We start from the raw sequence: 21163 nt of genomic DNA on the forward strand, positions 1-21163 counted from the left end.
ATTGCCAAGAAAATTTTATACAAGCATCGTGCCCTGCTTGACCAACCAAGTATCAGATGTTGAACAAAAATTATCAAATCTGTTTCACTTTCTCCAAGCAAGAATAGAGCAACTTCTGTTCCAAAAGACTTGACTCTACCATTGTCAGTTCCCAATTCCCAAACCCAATGAAGAACTTGAGACTCTGAATCCCAGCAATCTTTAGATTGATTGACCTGTCCATCTCAATCCGTTTTTCATGCAACCTCTCTTTCACTCCTTGCACCTAAAAGGTTTACATGCATGTCAGAACTGAATTCCACTAGAGAATCAGATTCCAATGATGAAGAGATTCTCTCTTCGCTATGGGTTAATAGAAATTGGGTCCCTTAACCAAGTCCTATTCATGGGGAGGGGCAGGGAATCACTTGGAAAACTCTATTTCTTCATAGAGCAAATAGCTCTTGGTTCCTAAATGGCCCACCTACGAAATGCATCTTGCACGACACAAATATTTGTCACATGGCAAGCTAGGTAGGGATCAATTTTCACGGGCAAGTAGACCCCAAGGTCCTCTGCTTAGTGCTCACAGGTCAAATTTCAACTCAAATGGTATTTGCCAAGTAGCAAAATAGGGGTCTGAAAATTTCAAGATTGGGGAAACTGCACTTTAGTGACCCAAAAAAGACAGGTATCCATTGATATAAATGTGGATGTATTTCAATACATGAAAGCATATTTGATTGACTTTGCGTATAAATTTTAACATGTGACTAGTTTAAACCATGTACTCTCTATCCAACGGTGCCAAACATGAAACTCTCCAACAATAAAGGGTCTTGATCATCCATATTAACAAGATTCTTGACTGCAAGATGGGGCCCGTGTAACGCTTATGTGTACGTATTTTGTGTATAATAATGTAATGATATGGCTTTATTTGTATTTATTAATTACAACTATATAACTATATTGTTGTTCAGGATAAACTCTTCTCCACTCTCTATTGTACTCATGGGAGAGCTCTGATTAAACCCCCAATTATTCTCCTAATGAATGCACCATGCGCTTAAGTGATCTTGGAACATAGCTAAACATGTATGATAGAAAGATATCAAGCGTCTATTTTCATCATAAAAAATAACAGGTTATAGGTTCATTGAATGAGGGATCCAATGAATTGGAAGTGGTATGAATACCACCAACATGCCTAAAAAACGACTGAGCAATGGTTGGGAGATTATAAACTCTCTCACCATCATTATTCAAGACATATGGTTCCTAATATTACAGGTTATCTTAGCATGAAAAAATCTAGTATTACTGTCGCTCTCATTTAAGAAAGAAACTCGTGATTTTTACATCCAAAAAATCTCTTCAGCTTCCAAAATCCACAAAATCTGATTGGATTCCTCAATCAAATGTGAAATATTTTCAGATGTTAGAGACATATTTTTAAGAAGAAAATATTTTTCAAACAAAAACAATTTCAACTGGAAAATATTCCCAAAAACATCTTTTTAGTTAAAATACAGAAGAAAAAAAAAATTAACTTAGTTGCATAAATTCTGGTTCACACACTCATTCCATTTATTTTTTTTTTTTATTTTGAAACTCTGGGTGCTTAAACCAAACGGCTTGAAAATGAAAAACTTCTAAAAGACTGTTGAAACAGACAAGTATTAAGTAAAATTGGGCAATGATCAGACGAGAACGAAGCCAACCAAAACAAGCAAGGACAGGGTCATAAGAAAACCCAATCAGGCGTATCCATGCACCTATCCAAACACTCCATTAATTTATAGGGTTTTTGCTTAGGTGCGATGTTCTCTGCCCGGGAGCGCAAGCTGATTTTGGTCATTTCACTCACCCCCAAGTGTCTGGGCGGAGGATATAGAGAACATTTTCCCTTTTACTTATTGCTCCATGTGAAAAAAGATCCATGAACGTTTATATTAATTAAATCAAAGGAATGAATAACTCCCCTGTAGTTCTTCCTACCATTTATAGGATTCTTCCTTAGCATTTTTCTTACACCCTTACTCATTATTTGAACAGTCCCACGTTTTAAATACTGTTTATAATGGCTCTGAAAAGCCATATTAGTTTTAGAAATTTAAAACATGACTAGGTGACTCACATGTTCATGCCCATTGGCTTTGGGTTCCAAATGTGAAGCTGTAGAGGATCTTCAGTAAAGAGTTCTCATAACGATTATAATAACTGAACATTTGCACTCAAAATGTCTGCAAATATCACCAGAAATCAGAAACAGGCTTCAGACTCCAGTGGCAGCTGCAGTTCATTAAACACTGTCAAAATCCTGCCATTCCATCGCCTCTTCTTCATGTCCATCTAAATCCAGCAATTTCGCCATAGGGCATATCCACACCCACACCCTCCCCCTCCCCCTCCCCCTCAGCCAGTAGTTCATCTTCCGTAGACGTAAACACCCGCAGAACAAAAAGGACCCCATTGTCCTCCAGGTTGTTTTCTCTGAACTCTTCATCCTACTCCTACTCAGCTTACCCTTGTCACTGCATCTGTGAAATTTAAGATAAGCTATTTTGCCTTTCTTTACCTGGATGTCTACAGATACAACACCTAACATATGCTAATGACATACAGAAGGTTAACTTAGTGAAATTACAGCCAAACATGTAATAGCCCCATCCTAAACCTAGACTAACCTTTTCCTTACAATAAATGCCTGTGTAGACAAATGATCAAGGCCTGGTAATCGTTTAAGGTGTCTAAGCTTAATGCTTTCACTGTTTCAGATGATAACTTACTCCGCTTACTGGCTGGTGTGGATGTTCATTCTCTTCAGCTCTAGGATATTCTTTCGTCAATATTAAAAAAAGGTATTCTCATCTATCCATGCACATAAATTTCAAAGCCCATGTTTCCTTGTAAGAGTAGAGAGTATCTTCTGCAGGTTATGAAGTTCATCATCCTTCTGGCGCAGTTCCTGCTTCAATCTTTCTATCTCTTTGACATGAGTACACTGATCTGAAATTGTCTTTGGCTCTGCCAATTCCTCAGTGACCACCATATCTGTCTTCCGCTTCTTGGACTTATTGATGAGCTCTTCAACTTGGGCTAATTTCTTTTCCAAAGAAGTAGATTGGTCAGAGGGATCAGCACATGCCATCTTACGGACATAGAGATTGGCAGTTAGTCCAGTCCTAAGCTGAATCGAAACAAGTTTCTGGGGCAGTCCGCATGAATCCTGTCAGAGGAGAAACCAAGAAAAGAAAAAAGAGTTACAACTCCGTAGTTCATGATCACAGCAAGCAATTCTTTCTCCAAGTTCCCCTATCATTTGCGGAAATTTGCATTTATGCTTGAGTTGGAACACACCAGATAGGGCAGACAATCGAGATCTGATCTTAAACAAACTACCGCTAACATTGAAAATGTCCAATGTAAATTAAAAGGGGGGTGGGGGGTTATAGATCAAAAGGTACAAGTTTTCCCATGACACACCTAACCCCATAGGACCGTGTTCTCAAAATTGTGGCACAGATTGGCCTCTTCCATCTTATCAAAACAGTTTAAAGTCAAACAACTTGACTATAGCTGCATGTTTTTCAAGGAAAATTTGACAGTTGATTAATAAGGGGAAATAGTTTCTTATAGTGATATGCTTCTATAAGGAGGCATCATGACACAGAGACTCTTCCATGAAACAACCACTTGCATAGATCATGACAAATCAGAAATCAAATTAGAGAAATTCCTGATGAAGCATACCTGCTGTTCATCTCCTTTAACTGTTTCAAATGCTTCATTTGCTTTCTGTCGATCTTTAAAAATGGCAAATACAGAGTATTTTTGTCCTCGAGCATTTCCTTTTGCCTGCCAGCAGAAAATTCAGCATTGCACTCAGAACTTCTATGAAAAATCAATTTGTTGGATTTTGAATTTACAAATAACAGGACAACCTAGAATCTGTATGCCTGTGTGTATGTGAGTGCAGATCTTGCACCAAGGTCTCCCCAGGTCGTACAAGTTAAATTGATCTGATAAGATTATTCTAGCCATCTAATTGCACTTTCGAACCCTCAACAATATTAATGGTAGTGGTCAATAAAATTTTCAATCTTGGAGACTAATAGTATCTTTTTGATGTAGAAGGTCTTCACAACACCCATGTTTCAGGGTCCAAATACCCAGGCATGTGACACACATGTAGCATTTTTCAAATGGTAATGCCTTGTTTAGAATTCTCAAAAGAAAAGATTTCCATCCATAAGGTATACACAACCTGAAATTCTATTTTGAATTCCTCGGGAAATATGTCCCGCAATTCTTGTATAGGAACATCAACTGGTATTCTGTGAAGCAGCAGCTTTTCCTGTTCAGATTCAGGTACCTATAATTTCAAAGAGCCAACATGAATTAGCAAGAACTGTCATTGGGTAAACAAAAGATAAGAACTATTTCAAGTCCAACTTACATCTTTGCAGGGTAACATTATAGCATCATCAAAACCATGCTCTATCTTGGCAAGAACTAATTTCATTGCAGCACGTGCATCATCTAGACAATTATGTGGAGCACCCTCCTTCCGAAGTTCATAGCCCAAACACAGACAGTCAAAGATTTAAAGGTAAGGAAAATTAAGCAACCAACATAGTTAGTCATTACACAATTTGGTAATAAACTAAGAACTGATTCATTAATGGCTCATTACCTTACTCTAGTTTTTTTTTTTTTCATTCTTTTCATTTGGCCTCTTCTTTTTCACCAATTACTTAAAGAAGAGACAAAAGAAGAAGAAGCTCAGTCCAAAATTAGTCTTCTCTGTCCTTTTCTTCTTTTCACCATCTATTTAAAGAAGAGACAAAAGAAGAAGAGGAAGAAGCTGCATCCAAAAACCATGATGGAACCCATGACATTTTTGACAATCTGTATTTGTAAAACCCATTCATAGTCTAGGTCTTGTATCAAGTATGACCTCGGATAGAGCCTATTGGAGGGCAAGGATCCATGGAGCAGATCCCATTTATCTGAGATTCTCCTAACTTACTGGGTTGTGCCTCTATCCTCTTACTTTCATCTTTCATCTTTTTTTTTTCTTTCACATCCCTCTTTTCCCTTCTCTTCATTCTCCTTTGTATGTTTAGACAGCAATTTTACATACTTCGCTTTGTTTGGATCCATGTTGCTGACCCCATTAAGTTGGGATAAGGCTGAGTTTTTTGTTGTTGTTGACATCTTTTGTTTAGTCAAAAACAATTGTGAATAATAAGCTTCTCCCTTTCATGTGGGTCCACTGCGAAGAAGAAGATCAAGAAATTTCCATACAGACTTTCATCTGCTACCATAATCTTGGTTCTTTGCTTCAATTTGCCACGAGATCAGTAATTATACAAATTTCTGATTTTATAGAATTCTTAAAATATTTTCCATCAGAAAATGAAAAATGAAATGCTAAGCTCTTTATCTCTTGGAAGTGGATCCTTGGGGAAAATATGTGCCATTAGAGAAAGGAGGATGAGTAAGAGTTTCGGTGAGAGAAGTGACAGTGAAACCCAAGTTAGATGCAAATGACTACAGCTAAAGCTACCAAATTCATCATCGAAATATGCAAATGGTATTCCTTCCCAAAAAAACAAAACCAATGGTCGTTATCAGATATAAGATGGGATACTTATGACTTTTTACCGAGATATTGAAATTGAGTAGTGACGTAGTGTGGTTGTGCCCTTGAAGGAATTCCTCCCCAAGAAAAAGAACCCACACATTTTATCTAAATAAATTAACCTTCTTTTGAGTAGCATGGTTGTGACCTTGAAGGAATCAATCGATTTCAACATCTATTTTTCCAGATCAATAATTAGGATGAAAACGTTCCCCCTCCCCCTCCCACCCCCCAAAAAAAAGGAAAGTAAATGAAACCGTGTGCATATCATTTTTTATCAATGATTGAGAACTTTTGTTCAAAAAATAGATGCAAAGCCAGGTGTTGGTGCCTAGTGGTTCATAGAGAAACCATGAGGGGGTGGTAATGATAGCCTTTTTGGGCCCTATTAAGGCAGAGTTTAAGGCAATTTATTCAGTGTATGAAGCTATCTTTGGATTTTGGTTGAACAAGGCTCAACCGTTGTTATTCATTGGTTTCCGTCTCATGTTGGCGGACCTTGGCGCTATTTACATCTTATTATGTGGGCCAGGGCTCTTGCTGCGTGGGGAATTTTTCTTATTTCTTGGAGGATAAGGGTGGTGTGGCATGTGGGTAGACTCTTTTATGGGTGAATCTCCTGTCATGAAGTCCTCATATGAGATTGTTGGCCTTTAGGCTTTGTTGTTGTATACTATGCTCTACTCTCTTCTTTTTCTGTCATAAATCTGGATGAGTGAGGGAGAATGTATACTGCCCCTGAAAGTTAAAACATCCCAGAAAGTACTGTAAAGATATGCAGTGTGTTTAGTACGACAGACGGTGTGTCCCTATTGCACTGTGAGTCGAGTCTTAGAGTTGGTTTGTAAGTCATAGAGAGTTGTTTTTGGTCTTTAATTCTTTCCTTCATTGTACTTAGACATCTGAGGGTGGAACTTGGTGCAACAGAAAGGTTGCTCCATTGTGGCCAAGTTGGTCACGTGTTCAAGTCAGTAAACAGCTTCTCTGCGTTGAGTCTTAGAGTTGTTTTGTGTTAAGTATTAGAGTTGTTTTTGGTCTTTAATTCTTCCCTTCATTGCACTTGGACATCTGAGGGTGGAACTTGGTGCAACGGTAAGGTTGCTCCATTGTGACCAAATTGGTCCCGTGTTCAAGTCAGGAACCAGCCTCTCCACGAAGCGGGGGCAAGGCTGCATACATTATGACCCTCCCCAAACCCCACAGTGGCGGGAGCCTCATGCACTGGGTATGCCCTCTTTTAAATTGAAAGTGAGTACGTACAGTTTGAACTCTATAAGGCTATGAGCCAAGAAAAGAAAAGAAAAAATCCAAAAAAAAGAATTTGAGGAGAGAGAGAGACACATAATCAATCATTCCATCATCATGATTTTTGTCTAATTATGTTTTTTCTTTTTTTGGCATCCAAACATAGCCTTATTATTTCACAGGATGGCGAAGATGTCACTGTAAAACTCTAGGGAAGGATGAGATATTACAGTTGTGTAAACTATATCATTAATAACTGTCAACTGCATGCATGATATAAATACAAATCAATCATGAACAGCTGCTTGGTCAGTTGGCTGGTGGCTTGCCAGTAGAGTGCATGCCCCCAGGAGGTCAAGGGATCGACTCTCCTGTTTCAAATTTGTGCCATAAGGCACCCTTCCCCCATCCCCCTCCTCCTTTAGTGGTTAAAAGTTTTCTTGTAGTGTAGTTAAAGTCCCATTGGGCAGTTAGATAGGATAAACCCAAAAAAAAATTTAAAAAATAAATAAATGAAAATACAAATCAGTCGATTCAAATGTAATATAAGTGGTACTCAGCTTATCATGGAAGGAAATATAAGGCACCAATTAAATATGGAATCACCAGTTTGTTAATCAAAGTTCAAAAAATTTTGGTTATAGCTCAGCAGATCTGTTAATTGGTTAAAAATTTACGAGAAGTGAAATGTTGCCGTAAACAATGTCTCAGAAACTTGCCTTAACACAAATCTTTCAAAGAAGGATTTCTGGGTCCATCCAGAACTTTGAAGATAAAAGATGTATCAATTATTCTTGCATGATCCAACTTTAATGCTGTAACACAGAAAGCCAAAAAGTAAAAGTGCTAGTAGAAGAGACTAAAGCAGAAATTGGGATAGCCAAAAAAAAAGTCTAATAATCAAAGTCGTCTAACAAACTCATATTAGTAGAAAAAGATTAATAAATTTGAGCACAGTCCATGGAATATACCACGTAGATCATTATTCAAACTATGGCCAACTAAAATAGTCCCGCGTGACAGTAGCTTCTTCAATGATTCCTACATAATAACCCATATCTGGTCAGAGCAAGGAAAAAAAGAACATAAGACTCGAGAAACTTCAACAACAAATCAACAATGCCATGTCACCTGTACATCTGCCAATGAACAATTAATTCTGCGCAAATCCTTTGCAGAGATTCCAGTAATATGAGTTCTGTAATCGGCAACAGCTTTATTTGGGTTAACAAGTTCATTAAGTTTGACCTGAAACATTCCCCAAGAATATTTTAGAGTCACAATTGTGGCTCTGATACCAAGAAAAAAAAAGCAAATGAATGGAAAACTCTCATTCATTAGAGATAGCTTTATTATTATTAAGGCACCAATTTAAAAAGAAGTGATATAATTGATCCCTACAATAGACCTTAACAAAGGTTACCCAAAATCATCAAAGCAGTTAATTAAATATTTAAATGCCAGAAAGAACATACCTCCAAATTGTGATCCACAAGACATACTTTCACTACAGCTTCTGTACCATCTTCACAAAGAACCATCTCACAATCAATAGCAGCCATTGAATTGGACTTCAAGGCTTTTGAACTTTTACCAAGCTTTGTAACCGCCCATTCCTGTTTCACCATTGAAGGATGAAAAAAATAAAAAATGAAGAGAGAGGGGGGAAACATTATTTACAATGTAATGTATCAAAGTACGAGCTACTTGCCTACTTGTTTTGAGGTTGGGTTGGGGAGGGGTGAGAGAAAATTGAACAGAAATACTGGATGTTTCAGAATAGTAAAAGCAGATTGTGAGTAGTTAAAAGAATTATGGATGATATTTCCATAGTAGAAATCTGTAAATATGATTTTTCATAAACAATGTCAGACAGCACACACCCCAATCTTCACTTCATAATACTTCGACCACCAACCAGTTTTTATTTTTTGAGTTGGAACTAGTTTCCATGAACATTACCAAAGTTTTCAATCCTGCTTGCCCCCTCATTTTTTCTAGTGAAATATATACACTACCAAGTTCCTGGTATAAGTTCTTCAACATTTAATGAAGAATTTCTTCCGGTTGATGCAACTTTAACTGCATTATTGGCTCTGCGATAGCATTCAGACACTATCTCATTTTATTTTTAACAGTAAATCCCCCTTTCAATGCAATCATGAGTAGGAAAAGCCCAGTGATCAGGGGAGTAAAGACACATGTTCATACATATATTACTGTCCATTTCACACATTTTCTATTTTTGTGCTGATAATGGTACACACTCCCAGATTTCAAAAACATATGATTGTGATTGTTCAAAATTGGAAGGAACTTTGAAAGAGCATTGGTCAATTTGCCTCAGGTAAGAGATGCTCCTGGAAGCTCTCATCTCCTTGTGGAGGCTTGTTCTAATGCATCTTCGGTTCCTTATTGAACTTGTCATTCTCATGGATGCCAACATTACCAAACCAAGCAGGGGGTCCTCAAACCATATATGTGTATTGGATCATATGAAGAATAACAGCAAAGCATCTTTCCTGGGAGTATATATACATTTTCATGGCATACATAACTTCCACTCAATAGATGCCTAAATCAGAAAAAACTCGTGAAGTTTCCTTCTTTTTTTCTTCTTTTTTTGTGGGGGTGGGGGGGAGGAATCTCTTTGTAACCGAGCAGGTTACAACAGATTTTGTAACCAGTTTTTTTTCCCCCCCTGCCTATAAGATAGTACAATGTTTTAAGATGGGGACAGTTTTGTACTTGGACTTGGAAGTTTGGGACCCTTCCCAAAAAGTCAGATTCCATCTTAAAAACCAAACAAGGTTAGTTATGTGACTTCTCATTTGCAATTGCTGAAGACCAACCCTTTGTGTTTACCCTTCCTCCTCATCTTCCACCTCCTTATCCGATGTCAACACCGCTGCAACTACAATGTTTCAGATGTGCTATATGGAGAGCCTTCAACTTCATGACATTGAAAATCCTCGAAGTGAACTTACCCAGATGTCCATCAGACTTCCTGGCTCCGTCGCTCCTCCCTCCAAGCAACCCTCCATTTTTCGAGAAGCTACTTGATGCAGTAGCATTTTTTTGGACAGGCACAATCCCGTTTGGAAGCCCAGACTGAGACAAACAGGGTCCAAATATGGTTTCTATCTAGTAGGATTTATTTATTTGTGTAAGTTATTCTTGTAATTTGAAATTTAGTTTTATTTTATTAGAGAGTTAGCCACGATAGAGCTGTACGAGTCTGAATTGTTCAGTATGGAGTTTGAGTAGTTGCCTTTCTAATTCTAGATATGCATGTAGTTAGTTGCCTTTTCAAAAAAGAAAAATAGAATGAGAATGGAGTTGAGTTTACTGCACAGCTGTGGAGCTGCATGAGACCAAGTTGGTCTCTATCCTCTTCTTCCTCCCATCTTATTTAACATCTTAGGCACAATCCATCCTTCTTCTCCTTGAATTTTCTCTTTTCTGTTTCAGCTCTTAAGAATTCTGTTCATCGTGCTCTGTTTCTGGACGATACTTCAGCCCCTAGAGTTTGAGTTCAATCTCCCTCATACTTGAATCTTTCTTACTGAGATTGAGGATTTACTTCCCTAACCTAGGTGGACTCAGGTTGAAAAGTCTTGCGACCAAAAGTCTGCCTGGACTGGAAGTTCCAAATCGAACTTCTGATCTGGTTCTTCCCTTTTGCCAGATCTGATTTCAGAACTATCCCTCTAATTCTTTAGTTGATTTCTGGGATTGATTTTTGTTGCATTAAACAGGACAAGGTGTTTCGATTCGGTACCTAAAATTTCAGGACAATTGGACCTCTTATGATAGAGATCCCTCATTTGAACTCATAGAGGTTACCACCAGTTGCGTTTGATCAGGAGGTTGAGGACAACCTAGGTTTATTAGTTACGGTTAAGGGCTTCTTCTTCCTGATTTACCAAATAGCCCTATTTGTTAATGTTATTTCTATTTTAATCCCAAGGCCAATCTAATTACCAGAATACTCCTTTTTGTTCAATTTTGACTACGGTTCCGTCGTAACTTATGCGTCCTTCACCCGAATGGGTTCTGAGCTTATCAGAAATTATGAAATTGCCACCATACTCTTAACTTGAATCATTTATCATTTCAGTGAAATTTTGACAAAAACGTTAATTTGCTTTAATGATAAATGCCATATTTCAAACGAAATGGCTCAAATTTTCGACCCGTTTTGTTCACTTCATTAGTTTCAACTGGAAAGCTTGGGAAAACTCTGATATTTGTCATTTTTGGCCAAATCACCCCTGTAACAGTGTGAAACATGTTGGGCAGTATAGGAACAAATTGGAAGCAACGATTTACTACATTGTACGAAGATTTGTGTAAGATTCAAAATTGAAAGCATATCACTTTTCCAAAAATTAATTTTTGCAAAAATAGGGCAAAGACTTGATGGTTGGCCTTCAATTTTTCATATGTTACACACCGTAACGTGATATATGACTTCACAGAGCCCGATTTTATTTTCTGTTTTAAAATTTTTTTAAATTTCTAGAAAATGAATTTCCCTGCAACAAATTTTGGAAACAAAAAAAGTTGTGGGACTTCAAGCGCTTCTTCTGTAATACTATGACATGGCCAGCATTTGCGATATAATTGGAGGATAACTTGCTTTGACAGCAGTAGCAACATTTCAAGCGATTTTGATCATGCCCATAACTCAATATGGTACTAGGACCTAGGATGGGCATAGCCGCATAGGGATGACTTGCTTGTATTCTTGACTCCCATATCTTTGACTCTTTGTAATGACCCATGCATACAACAACAACAACAACTCAGCCTTATCCCAACTAAATGGGGTCGGCTAAATTGATCCTTACCCTCCAATCAGCTCTATTCGAGGTCATACTTGATACATGGCCTAAGCTCTGCATGTCTTTCCTCACCGCTTGTCCCAAAGTCATTTTTAGGTCTGCCCCTAGCTCTCTTGGCTCCTTCAATCTGAATCAAATCACTCCACTATACTAGAGCATCTAAAGGCCTCCATTAAACATGGCCATGTCACCTCAAACGACTTTCTCGTAGCTTGTCATGTATTGGGAGCTACTCCCAAATCAGCTCTAATTTGATCTTTCCTTACTTAATCCTTCCTACTTTTGCCACACATCTATCTCAACATCCTCATCTCAACTACACTAAGTTTTATCTATAAGATGCTTCTTAACTGCCTAGCATTCTGCACCATACATCATAGTTGGTCTTACAATTGGCCTATAAAATTTTCCTTTTACGTTTTAAAGGAATACGCCGATCACACAACACTCCAAATGCACCTCTCCATTTCATCCATCCTATTTTAATTCTCTGTGAAATATCATCCTTTATATCACCTTTATTTATAATTGAGCCCAAATACCTAAAATAATCACTTTGCAAAATCTCCCTCTCATCAATTTTCACCACCTCATTATCCGTCCTAGTGTAACTAAAGTTAAATACCATATACTCCGTTTCCATTCCACTTATATTAAAACCTTTTGATTCCAAGGTTGATCTCCATAACTCCAATTTGGCGTTAATCCCCGCTTTTGTCTCATCCACCAAAACAATCTCATCAACAAAAAGCATACACCAAGGAACCTGATCTTGAATGACTCTGGTTAAATCATCTATGATAAGAGAAAACAAATAAGGGCTTAAAGCAGATCCTTGACCCCCTGACAGTTCTTACACTAATCACCACACCATTATGTATATCTTTAATTATGTCCACATAATTACTTGAAACACTTTTCTAGGTCAATAAAGACCATATGGAGATCCTTCTTGCAATCTTTCCATGAATCTCCTAAGTAAATAGATTCTGTCATAATCTTCCTGATATAAAACCAAATTAGTTCTCTGTGATAGTAGTTTCTTGTCTCAGGAGAGAGTTATTGCTCTGTGATAGTAGTTTCTTGTCTTAGGCGAGTTTCAATAACTCTCTCTTCTATACTTCCATAGTATGACTCATTAGTTTCATTACAACTTTGAATATCACCCTTATTTTTATAAATCGAAAGCACGATGCTTCTCCCCAATTCATCTAGCATTTTCCTTGTGCTCATAATCTTATTAAACAACTTGGTTAACCAAGATAAACCACAGAATCTTAAGCTTTTCCACACTTCTATTGGGACCCTCTGGGCCTGATGTCTTGCCTACTTGGATCCTCCTTAAAGCTTCTTTTACTTTAAGCACCCAAATTTTTCGTATATATCTAAGATATTTGGTGTCTTGATGAGTAATGAACCATGTATAACATTTGATAATTATGAAACCTGGAACTATGCATGGAATGATTTGTTGAATACATCAGTATCATCAACATGGAACCCTGACTCTGACCCAATAAAGTCCGACATCTTCATGTAGTGATTCCAGCCGAGATTGGTGTTGTCCCCATTATTATTCTCCGCAAAGTGCCCATACGAGTCTTGGTGCATGTTGTTAAGCAGGTTTCTGGTTCAACACCGACATTTAGAACAAACACAAGCAGCTTGAGTTGGGAAAAACAGACTTCTTTGTGTCCTTCCTCTCCAAACACATTGAGAGATACTCAACCCCATTGAGAGAGCTCTGGGAGACGCTAATCCAAATATTACATTCCCCAATAGGGAAAACAGGGCTCATTTTCTTCTGGATTTTGATCATCTTTTTAAACAAACTGAATTATGAACCTTGCAAGTGAGCTTCCCACTCGATACATCCAAAACTGGACCGGCGACGACAACCAAGGACGATGACGAAGAAGACTGTAACTCATTATTGTCACGGGTGAAGGTAATGGATTCATTCAATATAAGGAGATCAACAACAATGAACAGTCTTTCAACAAACAACGACCATAACCTTATCACAACTAAATGGGGTCGGCTAAATGGATCCGGAGAGGCCATGATAGTCATAGAAATAAGAGAAGTAGAAGGGAGTAAAAAGGAGTAAAAGAAAATAAAATAGATAAAATAAAATTACTAAAGGAAAAAGTATAAGCAGTAGTCAAAGTAGCATCCCAGGAACATCCACCTACAAGGGGTTGACTACACCGGTCCCAGTCCTCCACACAACTCTATCCGCGGTCATACTAGGATCGAGCCCTACCACATGCATATACTTTCTTACCACTTCTCCAATAATCATTCTAGGTCTTGCCCCTACCTCTTTTAGGTCCTTCAAACTGAATCTAGGTACTTTTCCTTACTGGTGCATCCATGGGTCTCCGTTGGACATGACCATACCACCTCAAGCAACTCTCTTGGAGCTTGTCATGGATTGGTGCAACTCCCAATTCAGTTCTAATACAATTATTCCTTACTCTATCTCTCCTGGTCTTGCCGCACATCCTCCTCAACATCCTCATCTCTGCTAAACTCATCTTATCTATATTACTCTTCTTAACGGCCCAACATTCCGCCCCATATATCATCATTGGTCTTATTATTGTCTTGTAGAATTTCCCTATAAGCCTAATAGGCATGTGTTTGTCACATAAGACTCCCAATGTACCTCTCCACTTCATCTATCCTACTTTAATTTTGTGGGAAACATCATCCTCAACATCCTCATCTTCGCTACACTCATCTTATCTATATTACTCTTCTTAAGGGCCCAACATTCTTGCCCATATATCATCGCTGGTCTTATTATTGTCTTGTAGAATTTCCCTTTAAGCTTAATAGGCATGCGTTTGTCACATAAAACTCTTGATGCACCTCACCACTTCATCCATCCTGCTTTAATTATGTGGGAAACATCATCCTCTATACCACCCTCTTTGTTAATGGTTGATCCCATGTATCTAAAGCATTCACTTTGTGATAGCTCTCGCTCCTCAAGTTTCACCACTTCATCACCTCTCCTGGTTTGACTGCAATTAAAGTCTTTATTGAAGAGGAAACCAGCTTTGGGACCTAGAATTGTGGAAGAAGGGGTAAAGTCACACCGACCAGGAGATTTCTTCTTGCTTGAGAATCGATGCCACAAGTACCTCTGAATGGATTTGGCCTCGTCGAAGTGGTTAACAATGGTGCCCTGATAAATAGCAAAACAATCCCACTCAGGATCCATGATTTGGAGGTAGGTAGAGAAATAACCAGGGAGGGTTTAAGAGTCCCCTTTTGGGTATATGAGAAGAGAATAGTCATATCCACCAACCTCAATGTAATGGCTCCATAGTGCCCTAGCTTTCACTTTGGGGAAATTGATGACCGTCCATCTACAGACCACAAATGATCTCCACTGGCACTCCACAGAGACCGATTCTCAGCTGCCCCCTTCGTGGGACCTAGCGGTTTCTTCTGCAGTTAATATTGATAGAGAAACCATTTTCTCCGATGTCACTGATGATAATACCTTCGCCTAGTTGGTACCAAAGACGAACCACCAGCACCACCACTACCAGAATCTGATCTGCCTGCATAACTCAATCTTTCTCAAGCAAGAAGCACCATGCACATCATCATGATCAATCACTCTCTATCCTCTAACCCCATGAATCTTTGATCATTTTAGGCACTAAAGCCTATTTTATGTGAAATTACATCATTTACCCCTATGTGAAAAGTTAAAACCAATTGTGCTGAGAGGCAAAAAGTATGGTTACAAATTGGTTACAATAAGACGAAAAAGATTAGTATGTCTTTTTATTTATTTATTATTTTTTGTATAGGTTTGCTTGGCCTAGATAGTATAGAGGGCCTTCTTTTCTTCATCAATATAACTTTGATGATGGCTCCAAATATGGAGGAGGCTATCAGCCAAAATAAGAGTAAAAACTAGTGCACTAAACTTCAGATTTTACTTTTGGATTCAGAATAAACATGATTTAGTAAGTCAATCCTTCTTTTCCTATACCAACATACACACACACAGGGAGAACTACAACTACCATTATGAAGCCTGTATAAGTGATGGCCATGCTGTTTATTCTATATTGGGGAAACATCTGTTCTACCACCTCCACCATTAGTCTTGCTAATCTTACTTGTTAGCCAATTTATGTGCATAGATGGTAATTCAATTTAGCTTCACAGCACAAAATGTCACCCAATACAAGGGAGTATTGAATAGGTTCAGCAACAGACAAGAGAAGAAATAGAACAATTAAACCAAAGAGTGCAGGTAAACAATCCTGAATATAAACTTTGACGAAAAAGATAAACAGAATACATAATGACAAGGAGAATTAAGAATTAGAGTCAGTGCCGAACCTCACTATGGGATGGGAATGAGTAATTTAATGAGTACTGTGGTGTTCAAGAGTCAGGCGGACCAGCCTCTGCATTGCCAACATAACAGTTAAAATAGAATTATAGTACTTTTTTTTTTGGGCGAGGGGAGGGAATCAAAAATTTAATGATGGCATGGTGAAAGCCTAAGCTTGACACCTCTGGCACCATGTACAACAAAAATTATCTGATTAGACACCAGAGATGCATGATGAATCTACAAATGTCTATTGACTACGACTGAAGATGTTCTATCAAAATCATACCTGTTGAGGGGACTCAAGGTCAGGAGAACTCTTAGAAAGTTCACTAAGTGCTTTACGGTTCGAATGGCACCGCATTACTTTTGCCAAAACCTGCAGTCAAGAAGGTAGAAAACTACAATATTATTGATAATGGAATAACTCCATGACCAAAAGTGCATCCCAAAATATTGACTCCTAGTTTTGTTAGCGTACCTTTAAATCTTCATCTTTCGTAAATGTCTTCAGAAATGCAGCCAATGTATCCACTGTCCTTCGTGCAGGATCACTTACGCTAGAACCGAACCTTTTATCATAGAAATTCAAAAACTCTTTCCAGCCCCCTTTGGCACCCTTCATACCATGTTTTTGGGTCCACCTCACAATTTCAGCGAGAACCTAACAACATTATAGTTGGTGAACATGAATTAAGATACGAAAAATGGTTGGGGAGGACATCAATTTTTTTATTTTTTTTTTTAAAAAAGAGTAAAAAAGTGACCCTCTCCCAAGAAAATTTATAAATACCAACCAAAGAAACATTTTCATTACAGAATAAAAATGATAATAAGACGCATTATTGAGCTAAAACCACTAATAATTCATACATAGAATTAGTATTGCCCAAACAGGTGGTAAACAAAGTTCTAAATGCTAGACTTTTACGATCTAACACCATCAGATTTGAACAAACCAATTTTCAAATCTACATTGTGCAGCAATGGGAGCAGAATGGACAAAATTTCATCTTGGCGAGTTTATTAGACACGTAAAATATATACAAGTGAGAAGAGACCTGCAGTTCAAGGTCAAGGTTCGTAGGCTCATGCATACTAACTAGTATAGTGTTTTGCCCAGAGATTTCACATTTATGCTGATCCCAAAGTACCAAAATCCTGGTGCTTTACTTAGAAACCGTTTAATTTATCCAAAATGTAAAATTGAATATAGCCCATATATTCAATTTTGATAAGTAACAAGCAGAAACCTCACTATAAAATCCACCCCAAAAGGTCCGGAACTCCCAAAATGTGTAATTGAAGAACTGTAAACAAGCTAACTCACTCAGTATGTGAGAATACAAAGTAGTTACAAACATGGTCGAGAATCAGGATTAAACAATAAAGGCATCCTTTACTAACAGAGAGATGGCAGTTGGTCAGGATGGAATGGGAGCTTACCTCCTTTTCTGCAGCGTCAATCTTCTTGTCCATTGGCGACATGGTCGCGAGGCACTCTGTGAAACACACAGAGACAGAGGTTTTCGTAAGAGAAGCAAAGGAAGAGTGGGATTTTATCTCCTTTCAAGGAAAACTAGGGTTTTCATTGTTCGGTTTTACCCCAGAAACTCAGACCAAGTCCCTCAAGTTTCCGACACTTCTCGGATTGTTTCCCGCCGCATGGGTTAGGGAAGAAGAGAAGCACATGAAGCGACGAACACGGGTTTTAAGCCGATGGTTGGAATACAGGTTTAATGAGTCGACTCGACTTGTTGAAACTTCTTACTGGGGAGAGTCACTAACGAGTCAGGCCGAGTCAAATAATTTTAAAATAGTCTAGAATAAATATTAACAATTTGGAAATAAAGGCGAAGGACCTAATTTTCCTTAAGCCAAGGTGAAGGAGGAAATCCTTCACGATGGCCATCATGCACTTGCGGATCACGATCGTCTCTAGGGAGTAGGGAACGCTCAAGGCACTGTCAGCTGTTGGGCTATGTAGCACACATCCCTAGGCATGCACCGAGATGTGTGCGACATAGCTCAACCGCTGGATGCCCCCTGGCAGCACTCTGGGCGCACGCCTCCCTGGAGACGAGCTAAATTGTGCACTTGCATGAGTGCCTAGGATCATTGAAGGGCATTTTAGACCTCTAAAACATATAAGAGAACAATGATGATCATATAGATTCATAGATAAACCATTCATCATAGGTGAAGGAAAACTTCCCCCTTCACTTTAAGTCATGGAGTCTCGTAAAACTTAGTTTGCCTACTAATTAAGCGGAAGAAGCATATGGTATGTTACACTTTTGAGTCTCACATTGGTTGCCTTAGTGACTTGACATGTGCTCATAACACTTTGGGCTCTCCCTCCTCTCAAGCTAGCTTTTGTGCTGGGCTCTATGATCCATTAAGATGTTTTCCCATCTATCAAGCAGTCAAAGAACAAATAACTCTAGATTTCTTAGATCCGCGGGCCAACATACTTTCATCCAATCTACCCTTTTTTGCTATACCTCAATTTTATGTCTTGCTTCCACCTCCCTCATCCGAGCATTCAATAATCCGGATCAGAGTAGTAGAGATTTCTTTTGGAGCTTTAGAGATAAGAAATTGGTTCCAATTGTTACTTGGTCTTCCATTTGTAAGCCTAGAAACTTAGTAGGATTGAACTCAGAACGGTCCCCATTCATATGAACAAGGCCCTACTAGCTAAAAAAGTTTGGAAACTCCTCAAATAATTATCACCTCCAATTTGTGGGCACCTCCAATTTCTCTAATAGGGGGGAGTGAACCCCACTTTGGGCAGTGTTTTCGGGCAGGGGATAGGGTGGTCATTTCTGCCCCCATGTGAGGAATTAGAGGAATTGGAAAGGGCAGCGAATTGGAGGGAATAACGATTCAAACTCCTCAACCCATCTTCGTCTCTTTCAAGGGAAACAAATGAAGGCTAAAAAAAAAAAAGGGGACGGGTATTCAGCTTGCAAAGCTACAAGGGTTGACAATTGTAAAACCAACATTTCTTCTTTCTTTTTCTTTTTTGTGGTAAAAAGGGATTTTATTGAAGTGGGCAAGAGGAGCTCAAGACATCCTGATTACAAATATCAAGAAGCCAAGGAGAGGAAGTTGGCCAAACCGTCATACTTGCCAAAGACAAGGCCATCCTAGTTAGAGAATGTGCAGCAAAGTTAGCACCTCTAGAAACATGAACAAAAGTATAATAGGGGATACTTGAGGCTATATGTGCAATATCCTCCACGATACTAGCCACTGATAACGGAGGATGGGAGTTAACACCATTCAGGAAAGTCACCATCTCAAAATTATCAGACTCAACCTCCACTTGATGATGCCCCGCATCTGCAGCTGCACTAACACCTTTGAGAATCGCTAAAGCCTCACCAATAAGAGCTTCATCAAACACAAGGGGTTCTGAGACTGCCATAGATGGAATACCCAAGTGATTTCGTATGATGAATCCCACCCCACCCATAATAGAATCTCTTGGGAGAGCCGCATCGCAATTCAGTTTCAAAGTGCCAGCTGAAGGAGATTTCCATTTCGGAGTAGGGGATGTCTCCACATAGCCGAGCGCTGGACCAGTATTTAAGACCTTGCCATTCTCAATGTCCATGAAATCGTTAAAGGCTTGTTGGGCCTTGGAGAAGACTTCAACCGGTGAGAGCTCCTTGTGGTTCAAAATCAACTCGTTCCTCGCTAGCCAAAGGGACCAGCACACAACGGAGAAGAGACTTAACACTTCAGCACTGCTCTTCTTAGAGGGAAAACCAAACCGATCCCACGCTTGCAATAAGTTCTCGGGCCGAGGAGGGGCATTGCTTGGGACGATGAAAGTCAAATCGCTGCCGAACCAAGTAGCTCTAGCAAAGGGGCAGTCTAGGAGAATGTGGTTGCAGGATTCCATCTCTGCCCCACACCTAGGACAACCAAGATCGATGGGAATGTTGCGTTTTTTTAGGTTTTCGCCAGTAGCAAGGCCTTGAGCGCAACATTTTCATAGAAAATACCTTATCTTGGGAAGAGTCTTGCAATTTCAAATTAGCTTCCAGACTTTAGGGGGAATCTCTTGCCATTCTTTCCTGCGGGAAGAAGAGGCCTCGGCTTCTGTTAGGATATCTCTTTGGTTAGATAGAAGGTGATACGCTGTTTTCACCAAGAAAATCCCATTTCGAGATCCTCCCCAAACAAGGCAATCCTCTCGAAGAATTAAATTGAGTCTGATCTTCAAAATTGCCTCACGATCGACCTGGCCAAAGAAAGCATTCAAAAGATCCATTCTCCAAGCTCTGTTAATAGGATCGATAAGGTCACTGACTTTCTGAAGATCACAAAGGAGAGGTTTAGGCCCTTGGATTTTAAAATTGGGATGAGAAGGTACCCAATTACTTCCCCAAATGTCGATCCTCTCTCCATCACCAATCCTCCATAGAAGACCATTCTCTAGCACTTTCCTGCCTGCCAATATGCTCCTCCAAACCCAAGAAGGACTACTACCAACTGGAGCTTTAAGAAAATCGCCATGGAGAAAGTAAATCGCCTACATAAATCGAGCCCAAAAAGAATCTTGGTTATCCCATTACCTCCAAGCTACCTTAGAAAGGAGAGCTCGGTTGTGAAGAATAGGGTCCCTAAACCCAAGCCCTCCCTTCTCTTTGGATCGACACAAACGGGTCCAAGAGATCCAGTGCATTTTCCTTTCCTGCTCCTTTTGGCCCCAGAAAAAATTTAACATAGCCTTTCGGACAGTATTATGATGAGAAGCAAGAAGGGTAAAGTGAGAGGCTGCAACGGTAGATAGAGAAGAAGCCACTGATTTAATCAAAATCTCTTTTCTTGCTGGTGATAGAAGTTGGTGTTTCCAACCTTGAACTCTTCTGTTAGTTTTATCGGCCAACTCTTTAAACACCTCTGATTTGGACACCCCAATTTCAGATGGCAACCCCAAGTATTTTGATGGCCCATTCCCATAAGGAATCTTAAGAGTACGGGAAATCCACCTTTTTAATCGATTGGGAGTGTTAGGGCTGAAGGTGAGACAAGATTTCTTAAGATTGATCTGTTGGC

The 21163-nt window shown here is 39.1% G+C and overlaps 1 protein-coding gene and 1 pseudogene across 1 annotated transcript; both read right to left on the reverse strand.

Moving 5' to 3' along the window:
- Positions 1-17749, reverse strand: part of LOC122647836 — a 33706-nt pseudogene extending 15957 nt beyond the window's left edge.
- Positions 17750-19136: 1387 nt separating this feature from the next.
- Positions 19137-20003, reverse strand: LOC122647837. Its single transcript, XM_043841136.1, has one exon. It carries the CDS (start codon positions 20001-20003, stop codon positions 19137-19139), a length of 867 nt encoding a protein of 288 aa, XP_043697071.1.
- Between the last annotated feature and the right edge of the window lie 1160 nt (positions 20004-21163).

This window comes from Telopea speciosissima, unplaced genomic scaffold (assembly GCF_018873765.1).
Source record: "Telopea speciosissima isolate NSW1024214 ecotype Mountain lineage unplaced genomic scaffold, Tspe_v1 Tspe_v1.0196, whole genome shotgun sequence".
In the NCBI taxonomy this organism is placed as follows: Eukaryota; Viridiplantae; Streptophyta; class Magnoliopsida; order Proteales; family Proteaceae; genus Telopea; species Telopea speciosissima.